At 48.3% G+C, this 18,448-nt stretch overlaps 1 protein-coding gene across 4 annotated transcripts in view; it reads left to right on the forward strand.

The window, feature by feature from the left end:
• GABBR1 (gamma-aminobutyric acid type B receptor subunit 1) overlaps positions 1-9,146 on the forward strand; it is a 36,289-nt gene extending 27,143 nt beyond the window's left edge. For all 4 annotated transcript variants that reach the window (XM_080665238.1, XM_080665237.1, XM_080665239.1 and 1 more), the window contains one exon: positions 114-9,146. In XM_080665238.1, the coding sequence (XP_080521364.1) occupies positions 114-287 (174 nt within the window). In that variant the 3' untranslated portion in view covers positions 288-9,146. The remainder of the gene's footprint in view (positions 1-113) is intronic.
• Positions 9,147-18,448: the final 9,302 nt, after the last annotated feature.

Here is an 18,448-nt window from a genome sequence, read left to right on the forward strand (position 1 = left end):
TTCCTCGTTTTTAATTTCTTTTGTCCACCCACCCTCTATCCCCACCCCCATTTTCCTCTGCACCCCCCCCCCCCAATCTGACTCCCGGCTCCCACCTGTCTTCCTTCCGCCAGAAAGAGGAGCGTGTCTCCGAACTGCGCCGCCAGCTCCAGTCTCGGCAGCAGCTCCGCGCACGGCGCCCCCCTCCCACACCGCCGGGCTCCTCTGGGGGCCTGCCCAGGGGCCCCCCTGAGCTTCCTGACCGGCTGAGCTGTGATGGGAGTCGAGTGCATTTGCTTTACAAGTGAGGGGTGTGGGGAGGACAGGCCAGGCTCCCCACCCTCCTGTAAATGGAGCCCCTCTGGGCGTCGGGCCTTGCTCTCCTGGATCATCCATATGATGCCGTCACTCCTCCGCCATTCAACGCCTCATGGAACACCTCACCCCTCCCCTCAGCCTCACGACACCCTCTCCCTTTCCCACCACCTCCCGAGAGTGCTCCGGGGGGGCTGTGTGTTCTGGGGTGATTGAAGGAGAAGCAGCGTGGGCAGGTTTGGGAGCTGCTTCCAGTGGGTAGTTGGTGAGAATTGTGACCAAGGCAGCACCGCTGGCTGCCGACATGGTTCGATGGGCCGTGGGGAGCGGGTGTATCCCTGCACATGTGTCTCTCCGGACGGTCCCCCTGAGCCTCAATAAACCAGTGAGCACCTGTCCCCACTGTGAGCAGAGAAGGGCACGCCCACGGCCTGGGGCTTCCTGGGCGGGGAGGGCCTGAGGGGGGGGGGAGCGGGAAGAGGTGTCCCGCCTCTGAGGGCTCAGCAGGGCAAAGCCCAACACGATTAGGGCTGAGATTCCTGCAGTGACATTAGTGGTTGAGTGTAGACCCCACCTCACGCAGAACTGCGGCCCGTGCTACCAGCTAAGCACTCATCTGTGAAGAGAATGATGAGCACCTTCCCTCGCCGCCCAAGGCTGGCAGCATGACACCCTTCTCCAGCGGTAGGTGCAAGGCCCTTGTACATTGGATGGTCCTGGCCACGGAGATGTGGGTGAATGCTGGCCAGGCTGCTGCTCTCAGTGAGGGACATGGGTTGGGAGCTGACCTGCAAGGACCATTCCTAGGCCCTAGGAGCAACAACAGGAACGATGGCCGCTGGGGACGGAAGTCTTCCCACAGAAGTCTTAATGACTCTGGGCGTCAGAGGGACTTGCTATCCAAATGAAAGGAAGTATCGAATGGTCAATGGAAAAAGCAAACTTGCCTAGGACTTCCATAATAATTCTTTCATCGTAATTCTTTGTGGGGGGTTTTGAGACTTTTTATAAGTTTGAGTCAAACTGACAACATATGCCAGGGAGCAAGATCTCACATGCCCCCACAGAAGTGCTTTTCTGAAGCTCAACGTCCTCTTTGCCTCTGGCACTGATTTTTTTAAGCGATTTTTGCAAAAGGGCTGCGGGGGTTGGATAGGCCCTGTGGTTTCATTATCCTGTTTCAGAGCCAGCGTGGGCTCTGCCTCCACCAGGACTGGAAAGGCACCTGGGATTATCTGCCTTGGACCGTTTGGACTTGCGTTTCCCCTCTTCCCACCATGACCCTCTCGGAGGCAGAGAGGCCTCTGGGCAGAGGCGCTGCTGCGTGGAGAGGGGACTGTCTGCAGAAGCAGCCACAGGAGCTGTACCCCAGCCCTGGGTAGGGCCTACGCCCAGAATCGCCACCTTCATTTGCTTTGCACTGAGGTGCGGTGTGTGTTACCAAGGGTCAGGAGCTCTCCTGCGGCCAGGGGTGAGCCGGACATTTGCTGACAGGAGTGCAGGACGCAAGCCAGGGGTGGGACGTGTTGCCCAGTGGGGAGACCACCGCTCAGCGGCTCTGGGAGGAGTCTCCCAGCATCTCCAGCCCTGCCTCTGCCCCCTCGGGCTTCAGACCTCTCTGACTAGAGGGCCCAGGGACTCCAGCGCCCGCCAGGCCTCCATGGCCCACCTGCCCCCATCCTCACTCTTGCACACCATGAGCGCTTGCTTTTGTGAGCTGTGTTATTTTTTCAGTCGACATGTTTTGGTTGGGACAGTTGCTGAGACAGGCACTCTTGTAGGCAGTGGGGCAGCTCAGTGAGCAAGATGGCTTCATAAGGGCATGTTTTCACCTGGGCGATGCCGGTCAGTGAGCAGGTGAAATAGGTAAACGAGGTAGCTGGGCACCCAGGACTGGTCATGGCTCAGATGCTAGGCCAGCCGTGGGGAAGGCACCTGCTCACCGATTACCTGGCGAGAAGCCTGGCTAGGGGAGGATGCCTCTTGTCCAGGTCATAGCCAGCGAGGACCAGAGCCAGCATCCAACTGCACGTGTTGTGACCTGTGGCTGCCTAACCTGTTTTCCCCAAAAAGTGGCCTGAAAAAACAGTAGTCATCGCTCACCGTTTCTGTGGGTCAGAAACAGATGGAGCAGCAGGGGATGCCTGGAAGACAGGCAGGCTGGATGTAAAAAGGCAATAGACTCAGTTAAGGTAAAGATTGGCCTTTGCCAAGCAAGCTACAGGCCTAGGATGTGACCGCGCACCTGACTTGTTTTTACTTGGGGAGTTACAGTTTCAGACCATCCTGTGTGGTTATTGTAGGTCTCTGAGTTTGTGCTCCCTGCCATGCAGGCCTCCCCTGAGCTGGTCAGGTTAATATGTGGCCCCTTTTCATCCACAGACCATCTCCTAGAAGATGAGCCCAGCAGCACTGGCCCACGTGGTGACACGCTGTGGCCGTTGTGGGCCGCAAGGTGCCAGGGAAAGAGACACTGAAGCCACACCCTGGGTGCAGCACGCAGGCGCCTTCCCAGCTGCATGGGGTGGGGGGGGCGGGGGAGAGGAAAGGAGCGTTTTCCCTTCCACCTGGTCCTCCAGCTGGAGCCTGTAAACCAGTCTGGCAAAGGCCAGGTCAGCAAGAGAGAAACAGAGATGTGTACTAATGTGTGCCCCCCCAACACACGGGAGCACCCACTGATGAATAATTCAAAGGGGTCAGAGTGGGGCTGCCCAGGCTGACCAAAGGAGCAGGTTGGCGTGAGCCGGTGGCCAGGAGAAGCGGTGAGCCAGTGTCTGCGTAAGGACGGCTGCACAGATTTAAGTCAAGGCCTCCCTGCTGCAGGGAGCGGCGCCTTTACAAACAACTTTCCTTTCTAAGGGGGACTTGGGCCTTGTTTTTAGAGCTTTTCCTCAACCTGCAGTTCTCAATGGCCTTTCACTCACCTGTGCCCGAGGGGCCTGCTTTGGGGCCCAAGGGGCACAAAAAATGTGGCTGCTGTCATTGCTTGAACCACATTCAGCAGAGACAGGGTTGAATGACATGAGCATTTACTCCAACAATGCCAGCAGCACGGGAGAGCAGCAGGACAGCCACAGAAGTCCCTCCTGCCTCCTGGCAGCTGATTGTACAGGATAAGGGAGGAAGGCTGCGTGCAGCGGGGAGGGGGCAGGTAAGGGCTGCAGGTCCCTGGCCCCAGTGTCTCCCCACAGGATCTTGAAGTCTGATACAAGGTAGTGAATTTTCTATGATGTTACAAACAGCTGTTCTCAAGTCCGGAGAAAGGTCATCGGACCTGAGGCAAACCCCAGGAGGGGGTCAGGGTCCAGGCACAGCCACCAAATCAAGGCATCTCCTGTCCTTTGTTGTCAAAATGCACTTTCTTTTCTGAGCAATGGACCATCTGGGCCCTGAGGCCTCTCCTCTTGTTACAGCCTGTTTCTTTTCTTGCAACACTCCCTCTAGTTTCCCAGGGTCTGTAAGAAAACCTCTTGGCTCTAGTCCAGTGGTCGGCAAACTCATTAGTCAACAGAGCCAAATATCAACAGTACAACGATTGAAATTTCTTTTGAGAGCCAAATTTTTTAAACTAACGCCACTTCTTCAAAATAGACTCGCCCAGGCCGTGGTATTTTGTGGAAGGGCCACACTCAAGGGGCCAAAGAGCCGCATGTGGCTCGAGAGCTACAGTTTGCCGACCACGGCCCTAGCTGGTTTGGCTCAGTCGATAGAGCTTCGGCCAGACTGAAGGATCCTGGGTTGGATTCCTGGTCAGGGGACATGCCCAGGTTGCAAGCTCAATCCCCAGTAGGGGGTGTGCAGGAGGCAGCGGGCTCTCCTTCCCCTTTCCTCTCTGAAATCAATGATATATGTTTAAAAATGACAAAATTTTAAAAGTAACTCCCAGGATTACAAATTTTTTAAAAGTCTTGTAAGATTTAGGTCCATGGGGTGAGCACTCACCTCCCCACCTAATACAGCACTTGTGCTGGAAGCTTTAAGTAATGTTACTCTAGAACAGTGGTTCTCAACCTTTCTAATGCCGCGACCCTTTAATACAATTCCTCATGTTGTGGTGACCCCCAACCATAACATTATTTTCGTTGCTACTTCATAACTGTAATTTTGCTACTGTTATGAATCGTAATGTAAATATCTGTGTTTTCTGATGGTCTTAGGCGACCCTGCTAGCGGTTCTCAACCTGTGGGGAGCTTTGCATCATAGGGGATCCAGAAGGAGAAGAATCTGAACAAGGAATAAAAAACCTGTTTGAAGAAATAATGACAGAAAACTTTCCTGTCACTCAGGTTCACAAAACACAGAGTCCCAATCAGATGAACCCCAAAAGACCCACACCTAAGCACATAATTAAAATGGCAAACATTAAAGACAAAATATATTTTTTAAAATTCATTGTTGAGAGTATTACAGATGTCTCAGTTCCCACCCAGCCCTAGGTCTTCACCACCTTACTGTGTGTCCATAGGTAATATCGTCAGGTAATCTTTTCCCACCCCTCTTCCCCCCATCTCTCTGAGATTTGTTAGTCTGTCAGAGCTGCTGTGCAGGAAACACCCCTATGGAGCAGGACTTGCTTCAGTGGGGCTCATTGAGTCTGCCTCTTCAGTGCGTCATTTGTGGCTGTGTAGAGTTGTAATCTGCTATGGTCTGAAGCTATCCACCAGGTGCACTGGCTCTAGGGCCTCCAGGGAGGTGCAAAGTCAGCCAGTGCCTGGGGCCACCCTGCAGGAGCTACAGAAGGATCTGCAGATGGCTGCTATTTGGTGGGGCCCAGCTGTGAAGCAAGGCAGGCTGGTGCTAGTGCTGGGTCTTGGGCCTTTTATTGATAGTTTGGGGGAACACTGTCACCAGCTGCTGCTTGTTTGAGAGATTTTAGCAAAATCTGAGGCATGAGCCAGGACAGGACATTCATATGGAAAAGGTGCTACAAACAGCTTGAGTGGGGTCTCAGGGAATCCCCAGGGTGGAGCAAACTGTATTCCAGAAGATGGAGACTCAGCTATGGCTGCCAGTCAGTCCTGTGGCAGGGGAGGTCCAAGCACAGGAACAATGACCCCTGAGAGCACCCCAATTTGGGAGAAAGTTGCTGCTGAGTTCCTGCCCTGGTGCCAGAAAACCCAGTTCTTTCCCATATGTGTCAGGGTCCCACAAAGCCACCCAGTGCTGGGAGTCCCAGTAAGGTCATGCGCAGGCCCTTTAAGTGGAACACCTGGGTCTCCGGCAGCCTCCATGTCACTCAGACACAATCCCTGCTGGTTTTTACAGACCATAATTGTGGGGATTTCTTTCGCTGGGCTGGGGGACTCATGTGGGGCTGGGCCCCTTGCTCCTCACAGGCAGCCTCAGCAGGGACGATCTTCCTCCTGATTAAAAAAATGGCACACATGGGTGTTGGACCAGCCTGTTCCACACCTCCACCTCTCCTACCAGTCTCAATGTGCTTTCTTCTTTACTTCTCTGTTGTAGTACTTCCATTCAGCCTGGTTTCAGGTGGTTCTGAATGATGCTTGTTCTGTAATAGCTGTAATTTTGATGTGGTTGTGGGAGGTGGTGAGTACAGGCATTTACCTAAGCTGCCATCTTGGTTCTCCTTAAAGAAAGAATCTTTTTTTTTTTTTTTAATTGATTTCAGAGAGGAAGGAAGTGGGAGAAAGAAACCTCAATGATGAGAGAGAATCATTGATAGGCTGCCTCTTGCACACTTCCCACTGGGGATTGAGCCCACAACCCCAGGACGTGCCCTTGACCAGAATCGAACCCGGGACCCTCAGTCCACCGGCCAACACTCTACCCACTGAGCCAAACCAGCCAGGGCAACAAAGAATCTTAAAAGTTGAAAAAGAAGGTTACCTAACTGGGAGCTTCCTTTAGACTGTGAGCTGATTTCTCAATAGAAAGACTTTGGGTCAGAAGGGAGTGGCATGAAGTATACAAAATAATGAAAAGCACGAAACTGAATCCAAGACTACCCTATCCATCAAGGCTGTCATTCAAAATGGAAGGTGAAATAAACAGCTTCCCAGACAGCAAAAGACTAAGAATACATTACCACCAAACCAGCACTGCAAGAATTGCTAAAGGACTGTTGTAAGAATAATAAAGAGAGAGAGAGTAACACAGGCATAAAGAAAGAAAATGGCCAAAAATAAGTGCCTGACAATAATAACTTTAAATGTAAATGGATTATATGCTCCCATGTAAAAGCAAGGTAACTGAATGGATAAGAAAACATGACTTATATATATGCTGTCTATAAGAGACCCACCTCAGAACAAAAGACTCACAAAGGATGAGAGTGAAGGGATGGGAAAAAATTTTCCATGCAAATGGAAAAGGAAAAAAAGGTGAGGTAGCAATATTCATAAAAATGAAGGCCATAACAAGAGAATGAAGGGTACTTCATAATACTAAAGGGATTGATACAACAAGAGTATACAACCCTGGAGATATACACACACACACACACACACACACACACACACACACATACTTCTGGAGGATTTTAAGGGAGAGATGGACAGCAATACAATCATAGTAGGGGACTTTAACAGCCCACTGACATCCCTGGGTAGATCTTCTAGACAAAAAAAATTAAGGAAATAGTGATCCTAAATGACATAGGTCAGATGGAATTAATTGATATTTATAGTACATTTCACCCCAAGGCTACAGAATATACATCCTTCTCAAGTGCACAGGGTCATTCTCAAAGAGACCACATGTCAGGACACAAACTTAGTCTGTACAAGTTCAAGAAGGTTGAAATCATATCAAGCATCTTCTTGGATCACAATGGCATGAAATTAGAAATCAACTGCAATAAAAACACTCAAAAACATTCAAACACATGGAGTCTAAGTAGCATGTTATTAAACAATGAATGGGTTACTGAAGAGATCAAGGAAGAAATAAAAAAATTACCAGAAGTAAATGAGAACACACACACACACACACAGAACAACAACCTAACATCCATGGGACACAGTGAAAGCAGTACTGAGAGGGAAGTTCATAGCACTATAGGACCATATCAGAAAAAGAGAAAAACTTCTAATAAGCTATCTAACCATACAACCTAAGGAATTAGAAAGAGAACAGCAAGAAAAGCCCAGAGTAAGTAGGAGGAAGGAAATAAAGATTAGAGCAGAAATAAATGACATAAAGAAGAAAAAAATAGTACAAAAGATCAATAAGACTAACAGTTGATTTTTTGAAAAAATAAACAAGACTTAGCCAGACTGATCAGTAAAAAAAGAGGACAAAAATAAATAAAACCAGAAAAGAAAGAGGCAAAGTAACAACTGACTCCACAGAAATACAAAAGATTGTAACAGAATATTACAAACAACTATATGCCAACAAATTGGACAATCTGGATGAAATGGTAAATCCCTAGAAACATACAACCTTCCAAAACTAAATAAGGACAATTCAGAAAATATTAATACATGGACTGGCTGGTGTGGCTCGGTTGGTTGAATGTTGTCCCATGCACCAGGAGGTTGCTGGTTCGATTCCCAGGGCTTGATCCCCAGTAGGAGGCATGCGGGAGACAGCCAATTGATGTTTCTTTCCATTGATGTTTCTATCTCCCTTTCCCTCTCCCTTACTCTCTGAAAATCAATAAAAACATATCTATCTCTCCACCTACCTATCTATATATGTGTATCGATTATAACTAATGAAATCAGAGCAAACAAGAGTCCTGGGCCAATGGCTTCCCCGGTGGATATTACTAAACAGTCATGAAGAATTAACACCTATACTCCACAAACTATTCCAAAACATCCAAGAGGAAAAAGGACATCCCAGCTCGTTTCACAAGCTCAGCATCATCCCAATTCCAAAACCAGGTAAAGACACTACAAAGAATGTTAATTATAGGCCACTATCCTTGATGAATGTAGATGCTAAAATCCTCAACAAAATATTAGCAAACCAGATCCAGCAATACATTAAAAAGATCATACACCATGATCAAGTCAGCTTTATTCCAGGATGCAAGGTTGTTACATATGTCTCCTCAGGCAAGGGAAACAGAAGAAAAAATAAATAAATGGGACTACATCAAACTAAAAAGTTTTTGCACAGCAAAGGAAACCAACAACAAAATGAAGAGACAACCCACTAAATGAGAGGCCACCTTTACCAATGATACTTCTGATAGGGGTTAATATCCAAAATTTATAAAGAACATATAGAAATAAACAACAGGAAGACAAACAATCCGATTAAAAAACGGACAAAGGACCTGAATAGACACTTCTCCAAAGAGGACATACAGAAGGCCAAGAGGCATGAAAACATGCTCAAAGTCACTGATCATCAGAGAGATGCAAATTAAAACCACAATGAGGTACCATCTCACACCTGTCAGAATGGCTACCATCAACAAATCAACAAACGACAAGTGCTGGGGAGGATGTGGAGAAAGGGAACCCTTGTGCAGACTGGTGCAGCCACTGTGGAGAGCAGTATGGAGTTTCCTCAGAAAAACTAGAAGTGGAGCTGCCATTTGACCCAGTGATTCCATTTCTGAGAAACCTGAAAGAATGATTCAAATGAATACATGCACCCTATGTTCATTGCAGCATTATTTACAATAGCCAAGATCTGGAAGAGCCCAAGTGTCCGCCAGCGATGAGTGGATAAAAAGCTGTGGTCCATCTACACAATGGAATATTACTGGGCTGTAAAAAAGGAACTCATCTTTTGCAACAGCCTGGATGGACCTGGGGAGCATTATGCTAAGTGGACTATACCAGTCAGAGAACGACAAATGCCATATGATCTCACTTATAGTGGAACCTAATGAACAAAATAAACAAAATACAAAGAGACTTGTAGATACCAAAAACAGGCTGACAGCTGTTGGAGTGGGGGTTGGGAGGCTGGGTGGAAAAGGTGAAGGGATCCAGCAGAAAAAACAATCTCATAGGTGCAGACAACAGTGTGGTGATTGACGGAGGCGGGGAGGAGAAGAGGGTAAAGTGGGGGTAAGTGGTGACAGAAGGACACCACTTGGGTGGTGAGCACACAGTACAGTGTACAGATGATGTGTTATAGGATTGTACCCCTGAAACCACGTAATTTTATTAACCAATGTCATCTTAATAAATTCAATAGAAATTTCTTTTATTGATTTCAGAGAGGAAGGGAGGGAGGGAGAGAGAGAGAGAGAGAGAGAGAGAGAGAGGGAGAGAGAGAGAGAGAGAAACATCAACGATGAGAGAGAAGCGTTGATTGGCTGCCTCCTGCACGCCTCCTACTGGGGTGGGGGTGGGGGTGGGGGTGGGGGTGGGGGTGGGGATGGAGCCCGCAACCGGCCATGTACCCCGGGCAGAATCAAACCCGGGACCCTTCAGTCCACAGGCCCACGCTCTATCCACTGAGCCAAACCGGCTAGGGCTCAATAGAAATTTTTTAAAAGGAACTGAAAAAAAAAAAAAGAGAAAATAACATGATAACTAATACATAAGAATACAAGAAATTTTCAAAAGACTTTCATGACCTGGCACAAACTCCTTTCATCTCTCTGGCTTTCAACTTTTTCAGTTAGCAGGGCGGGGGAGGGGGCTGAACAAATGAGCTCTAGGTTAGGTCCAAGCGCCGCCCTCCTCGGCCCGGCCCGTTTCCCCGAGGACTTTCTGCTTGTGGCTGGCTCTCTCACAAAGAGGCGATGATGGTGAGTGTTCTCTCTCCACCGTCGCTGCCAGGTATTCTGAGCTGCATTAATCTCGGCCAAATGCAAGCAGGGTCACTTGGTTGCCATGGCAAGCACCAGTCAAAGTCGGTAGCAAGTTCTAAATTCAGAACTAGGACTTGGATCCAAAAGGAGCCCAGCAGCCAGGCTTGTTTCTCTTCCTACGCAGAGACTCCCGTGTGCGCCCAAGAAGAGAGGGAGAGTCAGGAGAGGCCGCCTCCTTCCGGAGGGATCTGGCGGGGGGCGGGGGGGGGGGTGGAGGCGGGCAGGGTCCGCCTCCCGCAGCCGAGGGACCAGGAACAAGACGCCCCTGCTCCGGGCCCAGGGCGCCCGCCCCGCCTCGCCCCCTGCGACGCGGTCCCCTCTGCGGCTGGCCCGAGCCTCCGCACCAGCATCCAGGCGGCCGGGCTGGCGGGGCGGTCAGCTCCGTCCTGTCCACGCGCCCCGGAGGCTGAGCCTCAGCAGCCCCGCGGCGCCCTGTGAAGGCGGCCCCAGCGGGAGGCGGTGGGACCCGGAGCCGGCACTCAACGGAGCGCAGCCTCCTGACCAAGGGCCTGCGGTGACACTCGGAAGGCGCGCGGGAGCCCTTCCCTTGGGATAGCACCCTTTCCTTCAGTCATTTCTTAAAGGTGCAGCACGTGTGTCATCTGATACAGCTCAAAGGGCAGTTCTAGGAGCAAGTCAGGGCTACCCCAGACCCCCTAAATCAGGAATTCTGTAGGTAAAAACCATCTCAAAGTCTGAAGCTGCCGCCTTAGAGCAAGTATTTGTCCGGATATTTGAGGACCAGGGTGTGCCCTCCGGAGTCCTGGGGAAGATGCAGTTCCCGCTCTCCGCCACACGGGGGCACGACGATCCTGAAACCCTGCCGTCTTCGCGGTGGAGAGCGCTGTTAGCTTTGCTAAAGGGAAAGGCCTCTGCCAGACGGTGCTCTCCAAAAGTCCAGAAGAATTGGAAAGACAAGGAGAACGTGTTTGTAAACAGTAGCTTTAACCCAATTCCCAAAGCCAGCCCAGGAAAGTTAGGGTGGTCCAAATAATCTAGAAAGATAAATGCTAGCTTCCACCAACTTTAAAAATAACTTTTCTTAATCTAATGAACAAAATAAACTGACCAACAAAACAGGTCCAGAGGCATGGAGGCATGCACCAGACTGACGGCTCTCGGAGGGGAGGGGTGGGGGCGACGGGGAGAGATTAACCACAGAACTTACATGCATATATGCATAGCCCAGGGACACTGACAACAGCCTGGGGAAGGCTGGGAGGAGGGGGGAGGGGAGGCAGAGGGGGAGGGGGAAGGGGGACATCTCTGGTACTGTCAACAATAAAAAGTAAAATTAAATTAAAAACCACAAGGAGACACAAAAAAACAAAAACAAAAAACAACAAAAAAAACCCTTCTTCCAGTGAAAAGGCAGATTATTCAGAGGGAAGGGCGGGAGGGGGAGGTAAAAGAGGGTACAGGGGGGATAAATGGTGATGGAAGGAGACTTGACTTGGGGTGGTGACCACACAGCATACAACATACAGATGATGTATTATAGAATCGTACAGCTAAAACCTGTATAATTTTATTAACCAACTAGAGGCCCGGTGCACGAAATTCGTGCATGGGGGGGTGTCCCTCAGCCCAGCCTGCACCCTCTCCAATCTGGGACCTCTCGAGGGATGTCTGACTGCCCGTTTAAGCCTGATCCCAGTGGCAATGGGCCTAAATGGGCAGTCGGACATCCCTCTCACAATCCAGGACTGCTGGCTTCCAACTGCTCGCCTGCCTGCCTTCCTGATTGCCCCTAACCACTTCTGCCTGCCAGCCTGATCACCCCCTAACCACTCCCCTGCCAGCCTGATTGATGCCTAACTGCTCCCCTGCCAGCCTGTTTTCCCCTAACTGCCCTCCCCTGCAGGCCTGGGTCCCCCCCCCAACTGCCCACCGCTGCAGGCCTGGTCGCCCCTAACTGCCCTCCCCTGCAGGCTTGATCTCCCCCAACTGCCCTTCCTTGCAGGCCTGGTCCCTCCCCACTGCCCTCCCCTACTGGCCTGATCGCCCACAACTGCCCTCCCATGCAGGCTTGGTCCCTCCCAACTGCCCTCCCTTGCTGGCCATCTTGTGGTGGCCATCTTGTGATGCCCATCTTGTGTCCACATGGGGGCAGGATCTTTGACCACATGGGGGCAGCCATCTTGTGTGTTGGAGTGATGGTCAATCTGCATATTACTCTTTTATTAGATAGGATAGAGGCCTGGTGCACGGGTGGGGGCCAGCTGGTTTGCCCTGAAGGGTGTCCTGGATCAGGGTGGGGGTTCCCTTGGGGTGTGGGGTGGCCTGGGCGAGGGGCCTGTGGTGGTTTGCAGGCCGGCCACGCCCCCTGGTGACCCAAGCGGAGGCTCTAGTATCTGGGGTTTATTTATCTTCTACAATTGAAACTTTGTAGCCTGGAGCGGAGCCAAGCCTTCTGCTTGCTCCGTGGTGGCAGCCATTTCTGTTGGGATTTATGTATCTTCTATAATTGAAACTTTGTAGCCTTAAGCGGAGGCCTGGGCCGGCCAGGGTGTGCAGAAAGCTTGGCTTCCTCCATCGCCAGGGGCAACCCTAGCCTTCTGCTCTTTCTAGCTCTGTGGCTGCCGCCATTTCTGTTTGGATTTATGTATCTTCTATCATTGAAACTTTGTAGCCATGAGTGGAGGCCTAGGCCGGCAAGGGCAGGCGGAAAGCTTGGCTTCCTCCATTGCCGGGGAAACCCAAGCCTCCCTCCTGCTCTCTGTGGCCGTACCCATCTTGGTTGGGTTTATTTGCATATTCGCTCCTGATTGGCTGGCAGGCGTGGCTTGTGGGTGTAGCGAAGTGATGGTTAATTTGCATATTACTCTTTTATTAGATAGGATGTCAGCCCAACAAATTCAATTAATTTTTTTAAGAAAAAGAAAAACATAAATAAAATGGTGGGAGAAAAATCAAACTATTTCAAAAATGAAGGCAGATTTGGAAATAGCATGAAGGAGAATAAACCATTGTTAAGGAAAAATAAAAAAAATATTTTTAAAAAGTCATGGAATACTTAAGAAAATTAAATCTAAAAAAGGAAAGGAAAAATAAAAAAAAGACAGCTTATTGAAGGGAATAGCTGTGCACAAGCAAACACACAGGCAGCCCTAACCTCCAGCAAGTGAGTCCACTAGAATCCAGTAACAACTTTCACCTTCAAAACTTCTGATTTTCCCACCGACAGCTGTCAGAGGGGAGGGGTTTGCAGGACAGGGTGAAAAAGGTGACAGGATAAGAAAGAAAGAAAGAAAGAAAGAAAGAAAGAAAGAAAGAAAGAAAGAAAGAAAGAAAGGAAGGAAGGAAGGAAGGAAGGAAGGAAGGAAGGAAGGAAGAAAGGAAACACTCAAAAATAGCTCTAAAATCAGTAAACTGGGCAAACCAAAGAATGATTCTTTAGGTATAATAGAAGGGAAAGAGAAAGATGAGTGACATTTGCTCACGTTCATAATCTATTTATATAAAAACCCTGGGTGCAACACCGTCAGGACAGAAGTTCGACCAACCGGAAGGAAGTCAGTCCTGCAGGGGTTGCCTTGGCAATGGCTGCGCACCCCCTGAGCTGTTTCCTGCGAGGCCTGAGAGAAGAACCCACCCTCAGAGCACCAGGAGCGCCCTGTGGCAGTCAGTCCTGGGTTAGAACTCTGGGTCTGGCCCAACAGGGGGCGTGGCTGGCCTTCAAACCAGACCCTGACAGTGGGGAGGAGGGAGCCCCATTCCTCACGGAATCAACAGGTGGCCAGCTTGCTGTCAGGGGCCGGCCAGCTAGGAATCCTATTCACCTGCATATCTGTATAAAGTTTTAATACATTATATTAGAGGTCGTGGTGGTACTGTTTTACCCACAGCGTCTACAGGAATTGCTGCAAATTTACTTCTCGGAGGGAGAACCTTTCATTCCCAATATAAATTACCAATTCCATTAAATGAAACTTCAATTTCTAGACTCAATATAAACAGTGAAGTTGCTAAAACTATTAAAAAGGCCCAACTTCTCATTATTGATGAATGCACCATGGCATCCAGTCATGCTATAAACGCCATAGGCAGATTACTAAGAGAAATTATTAATTTCAATGTTGTATTTGGTGGGAAAGTTCTCCTTCTTGGAGGGGATTTTCAACAATGTCTCAGTATTGTGCCGCATGCTATGCGATCGGCCATAGTACAAACGAGTTTAAAGTACTGTACTGTTTGGGGATGTTTCAGAAAGTTGTATCTTACAACAAATATGAGATCAGAGGATTCTGCTCATAGTGAATGGTTAGTAAAACTTGGAGATGGCAAACTTGATAGCAGTTTTCATTTAGGAATGGATATTATTGAAATCCCCTGTGAAATGATTTGTAATGGATCTATTATTGAAGCTACCTTTGGAAATAGTATATCTATAGATAATATTAAAAATATACCTAAATGTGCGATTCTTTGTCCAAAAAATGAGCATGTTCAAAAATTAAAGGAAGAAATTTTGGAGATTTTCACACATATTTGAGTGATGATTCCATTGATTCAACAGATGATGCTGAAAAGGAAAATTTTCCCATCGAATTTCTTAATAGTATTACTCCTTCGGGAATGCCGTGTCATAAATTAAAATTGAAAGTGGGTGCAATCATCATGCTATTGAGAAATCTTAATAGTAAGTGGGGTCTTTGTAATGGTACCAGATTTATTATCAAAAGATTGCAACCTAGCATCATCGAAGCTGAAGTATTAACAGACCTGCAGAGGGAGAGGCTATTCTGATTCCAAGAATGGATTTGTCCCCGTCTGACACTGGCCTCCCATTTAAATTGATTCGATGACAGTTTCCCGTGATGCCAGCATTTGCGATGACTATTAATAAATCACAAGGACAAACTCTAGACAGAGTAGGAATATTCCTACCTGAACCCGTTTTCAGACGTGGTCAGTTATATGTTGCTTTCTCTCGAGTTCGAAGAGCGTGTGACGTTAAAGTTAAAGTTCTAAATACTTCATCACAAGGGAAATTAGTCAAGCACTCTGAAAGTGTTTTCACTCTTAATGTGGTGTACAGGGAGATATTAGAATAAGTTTAATCACTTTATCAGTCATTGTTTGCATCACTGTTGTTTTTATATCATGTTTTTGTTGTTTTCATATCATGCCTCTGTTGTTGTTATATCCTTTTGTTACTGTTTATTTATTAATAAATTTATATATTATTTTCATATACATTTTACTAATTTCCTTTCATCTCTCACACTTCTATTATAGAGAAAGGGCAAATAGCAATATTAAAATATTTCCTCTAATTAGTTCCCTTTTAATGTGCACAAATTTCGTGCACCGGGCCACTAGTAGCTATCATGAAAGAAATAGGATTATAATAACTTTACTCATTGGTGAAAGAGAGATCATCACTTTTACAATTGGTTGAGTAATAAATGAACTCATATTCAAAATTTTTTCTTTCCAATATTCCGAGTGAGAATTATAATTTATTTGAAGCTTCATCCAATTCAAAATATTTACACACAAATAGTATACCATATTGCCTCCAAATTGGCATTTTCAATATTAGATTCAATTTTTATTTATGTTGCTGTTGGCACTATTTACATTAAATAGAAGTTTTAAGAAACAAAACAGGGCATATTTACTCTCCATCTTATTTAACCTTATTTATATGTATGTGAATATAGTCTAGATCCCATTTTAGCTTTCTCTTTCTGTTTAAGGCCCTGAGTTGTTACCTGTTGTTTCTAAAGTATTTTAAAATTGAGAGCAATGCATAATAATATTTACTTTGGGAAATGTCATTTATTTTTATTAATGTAAAGTTACATTGATAAATTTGTTAATTTTGATGCCAATAACTAGCACATCACCATTTGCTTCATTTTCTTTAAGAATTGTAGAACGTAATATTACTCAAGATAAATGCTCTGTGTTTTCCATATTAAAGTAAGTTCATGTAAGGGGAAAAGATCTTTTTCTGCATACAATATTCTCACTGTCTAAAATAATAAGAGCGAATTGCAACTGTCAAAAACAATTTCTGATTTTCCAGGTGGGGGCCTGCGCAAAGACGGGTGTTTCCATCCCCCTCCCCCCTCTCCCCTTCCCCTTCCCCTGAAACTCGGAGCCCCAGAGGGGACCTGCTCATCAGCACCAGCACCACTGCTTCCTGGGTGTGACCTCCGCCCTGAGTGCTGGGAGGAACAAGAGGTGTTTGCTTTATGATTTTCCGATCACCCAGACTCCCACCGAGTCAGTCCTTCCCCTCTGGAGAGCCTGGGCAGGAGGGTCCCCCGTGAGCAAAGGCAGAGTGCACATCCCATCCCTGGACCACCAAAGGCCAAAATGTCCTGGCCTCCAAACTGAAGGCGGAAGGCTGGGGCGGGACGGGGAGAGCGAGGTGACCGGCTGATGCACAGGAGGGAACCTAGCGGCGCAGCTCATGAGGCCCCTTTGGGCGGAAACGTAACAGAGGACCACCTCGGGAGGGGCCGGCTTCTCTGGCGTCTGTGGCATCGTCCGTGAGGTAGGCCCGATGCTCCACTGAGTCACTAAGGATTTGGAGTAAAAACCCTAGAGAGTAGGTTGGGGTACGTTACAGGACGAAACTCTGAACAGGGATTTTTCTTCCACCCCACCTCACCCGCCATGCTTACGCCCCGTATCCTCTACTCCCAGCGAGTTCCCTGGGGACCCATGCACCAGGGACTAGCCTACTCTGGTGTTCTCTGGGATTTTCCACAGGAACGCGGTGGGCAGGTGTGGGTTGCCAGCTGAAAGCCCTGTCTGCCTCTTCTGCAGCTCAGCCATCTACACCCACCTGCAACCCACACACAACATAGTCACACCGCCCGGCCCTCCACCTACTCACCTGAAACCTCAGGAATAGGGAGTGAAGGGGCCGGCGAGGAGGCCTCGGGGAAGTCAGTCTGTGGACAGGGCAGGTTGGACAGTGAGGAGCGGGGTAGGCAGGAACCTGTGAGCCCAAGGGCCAGGCCTGGGAATGCCCATGGGCGGGTTAGTCAGTTTAGCCTTGAGGCTATTCATTTCTGTGTGAGAATCTGCAAGAGTTCGCCCTCGGGAGTCCAAGGTTAATAGGGAGACCCTTCCCCATTAGGAAGTGCTCATGTGCTTCAGGGGAAACCCCTGCATCCTCTGCAAATAGGGGCTTGGAGGTTGGAAATGGCTCCCGGGCTTCCTCCCCGGCTGAGAAGGAGAGGAAGCATGATTTGGGGAAGACCTTCCGCATGCTCAGCAGGTACTGCGACCTCCCCTATGGTGGTGAGACGAGGCACACGATGCTTAGCTTAGCTCTCTCCCAGTCTGGCGGAAGATGCCAGGAAGACTCCCTGGCGTCTGCCATCAGGAGTCTTCCAGATTGACAAGGAAATCCTAGACTCTGCCTTGCAGCACACCCCATCCAGAAAAAGGAGCCAGGGTCTCTCACACAGGGAATCAGTTCCATCGAATGCCGCCTGGCCAGGTGACTAGTGCCCGCCACAGAGCACCTGTCCCATCAGTTTAATGAGAAACACCCATCAGTATGGTTTGTGCTGGGTGGGGTTAAGTTGGGAAACTCTTCTTCAAGGAGGTGGCTCTGGAGCAAGTTTTAAAGATAAGAAGGGACTAGACTAGTGGATAAGTAGGTGGACATGGCTTAGGTTGTGAGAAAAACATGCATGTGACCAGTAAAGTAACATGAGAGAGGGACAATAAGATAGAGGATTAAATGAAGGGTGTAAGATGGAGAAAGGGGTATGAGAATCCAAGAGAGAACCTGGTGGTGAAGGAAGCAGAAAGGAAAAAGTTCTATTAGCCAGAACCTGGGCAGAGTGTGGGTGTCAATCCGGGGATCAGCCCCTAGACCCCTTACCCAAACTGATACCGCACCGCCAGAGACACGAGCATTCTAGTCCCCAGCGAAAATATGCTTCCATGTCCACCTTCATCCCAGAAATAACAACCATTTTGATCGGGTATGGGACAGAGGGAGCAAGAGGGGCATGGTGCCAAGTTTCCTTTTATACCAAACAGCTTTGAATGAGGAGAGGAGAAGCAGTTTAATTGAATTTCTAAATTCCTTATTAATTAAATTGTGATCACGTCAGAGTAATTAATTCACTTTATAAGAAATCACTTCGTTGTTCCCTACAAGTAGAAATTCAATGTAGTTCAGCAGTCATCTAGTGATATGATAGGTAGAGCACTGGCTTACACGTAGATGGAAACACAGAAATCAGAACATGGACCCCAGCCTAGAGCTGACTGTATTGTTAGGCAGGAAAGGAAATGGGGGGTTGTCTATAAATCAGAGGGAACCAAAAAAGGATCACACTCAAGCTGGCTTTGAATGCTATCTCTCATGAGCCCTCAACATGCTATCTTCTGTTCTCAGTCACACACACAGCCCTGCCCCTTAA

The sequence above is a fragment of the Plecotus auritus genome (genome assembly GCF_963455305.1).
Source record: "Plecotus auritus genome assembly, chromosome: 4".
NCBI lineage: Eukaryota > Metazoa > Chordata > Mammalia > Chiroptera > Vespertilionidae > Plecotus > Plecotus auritus.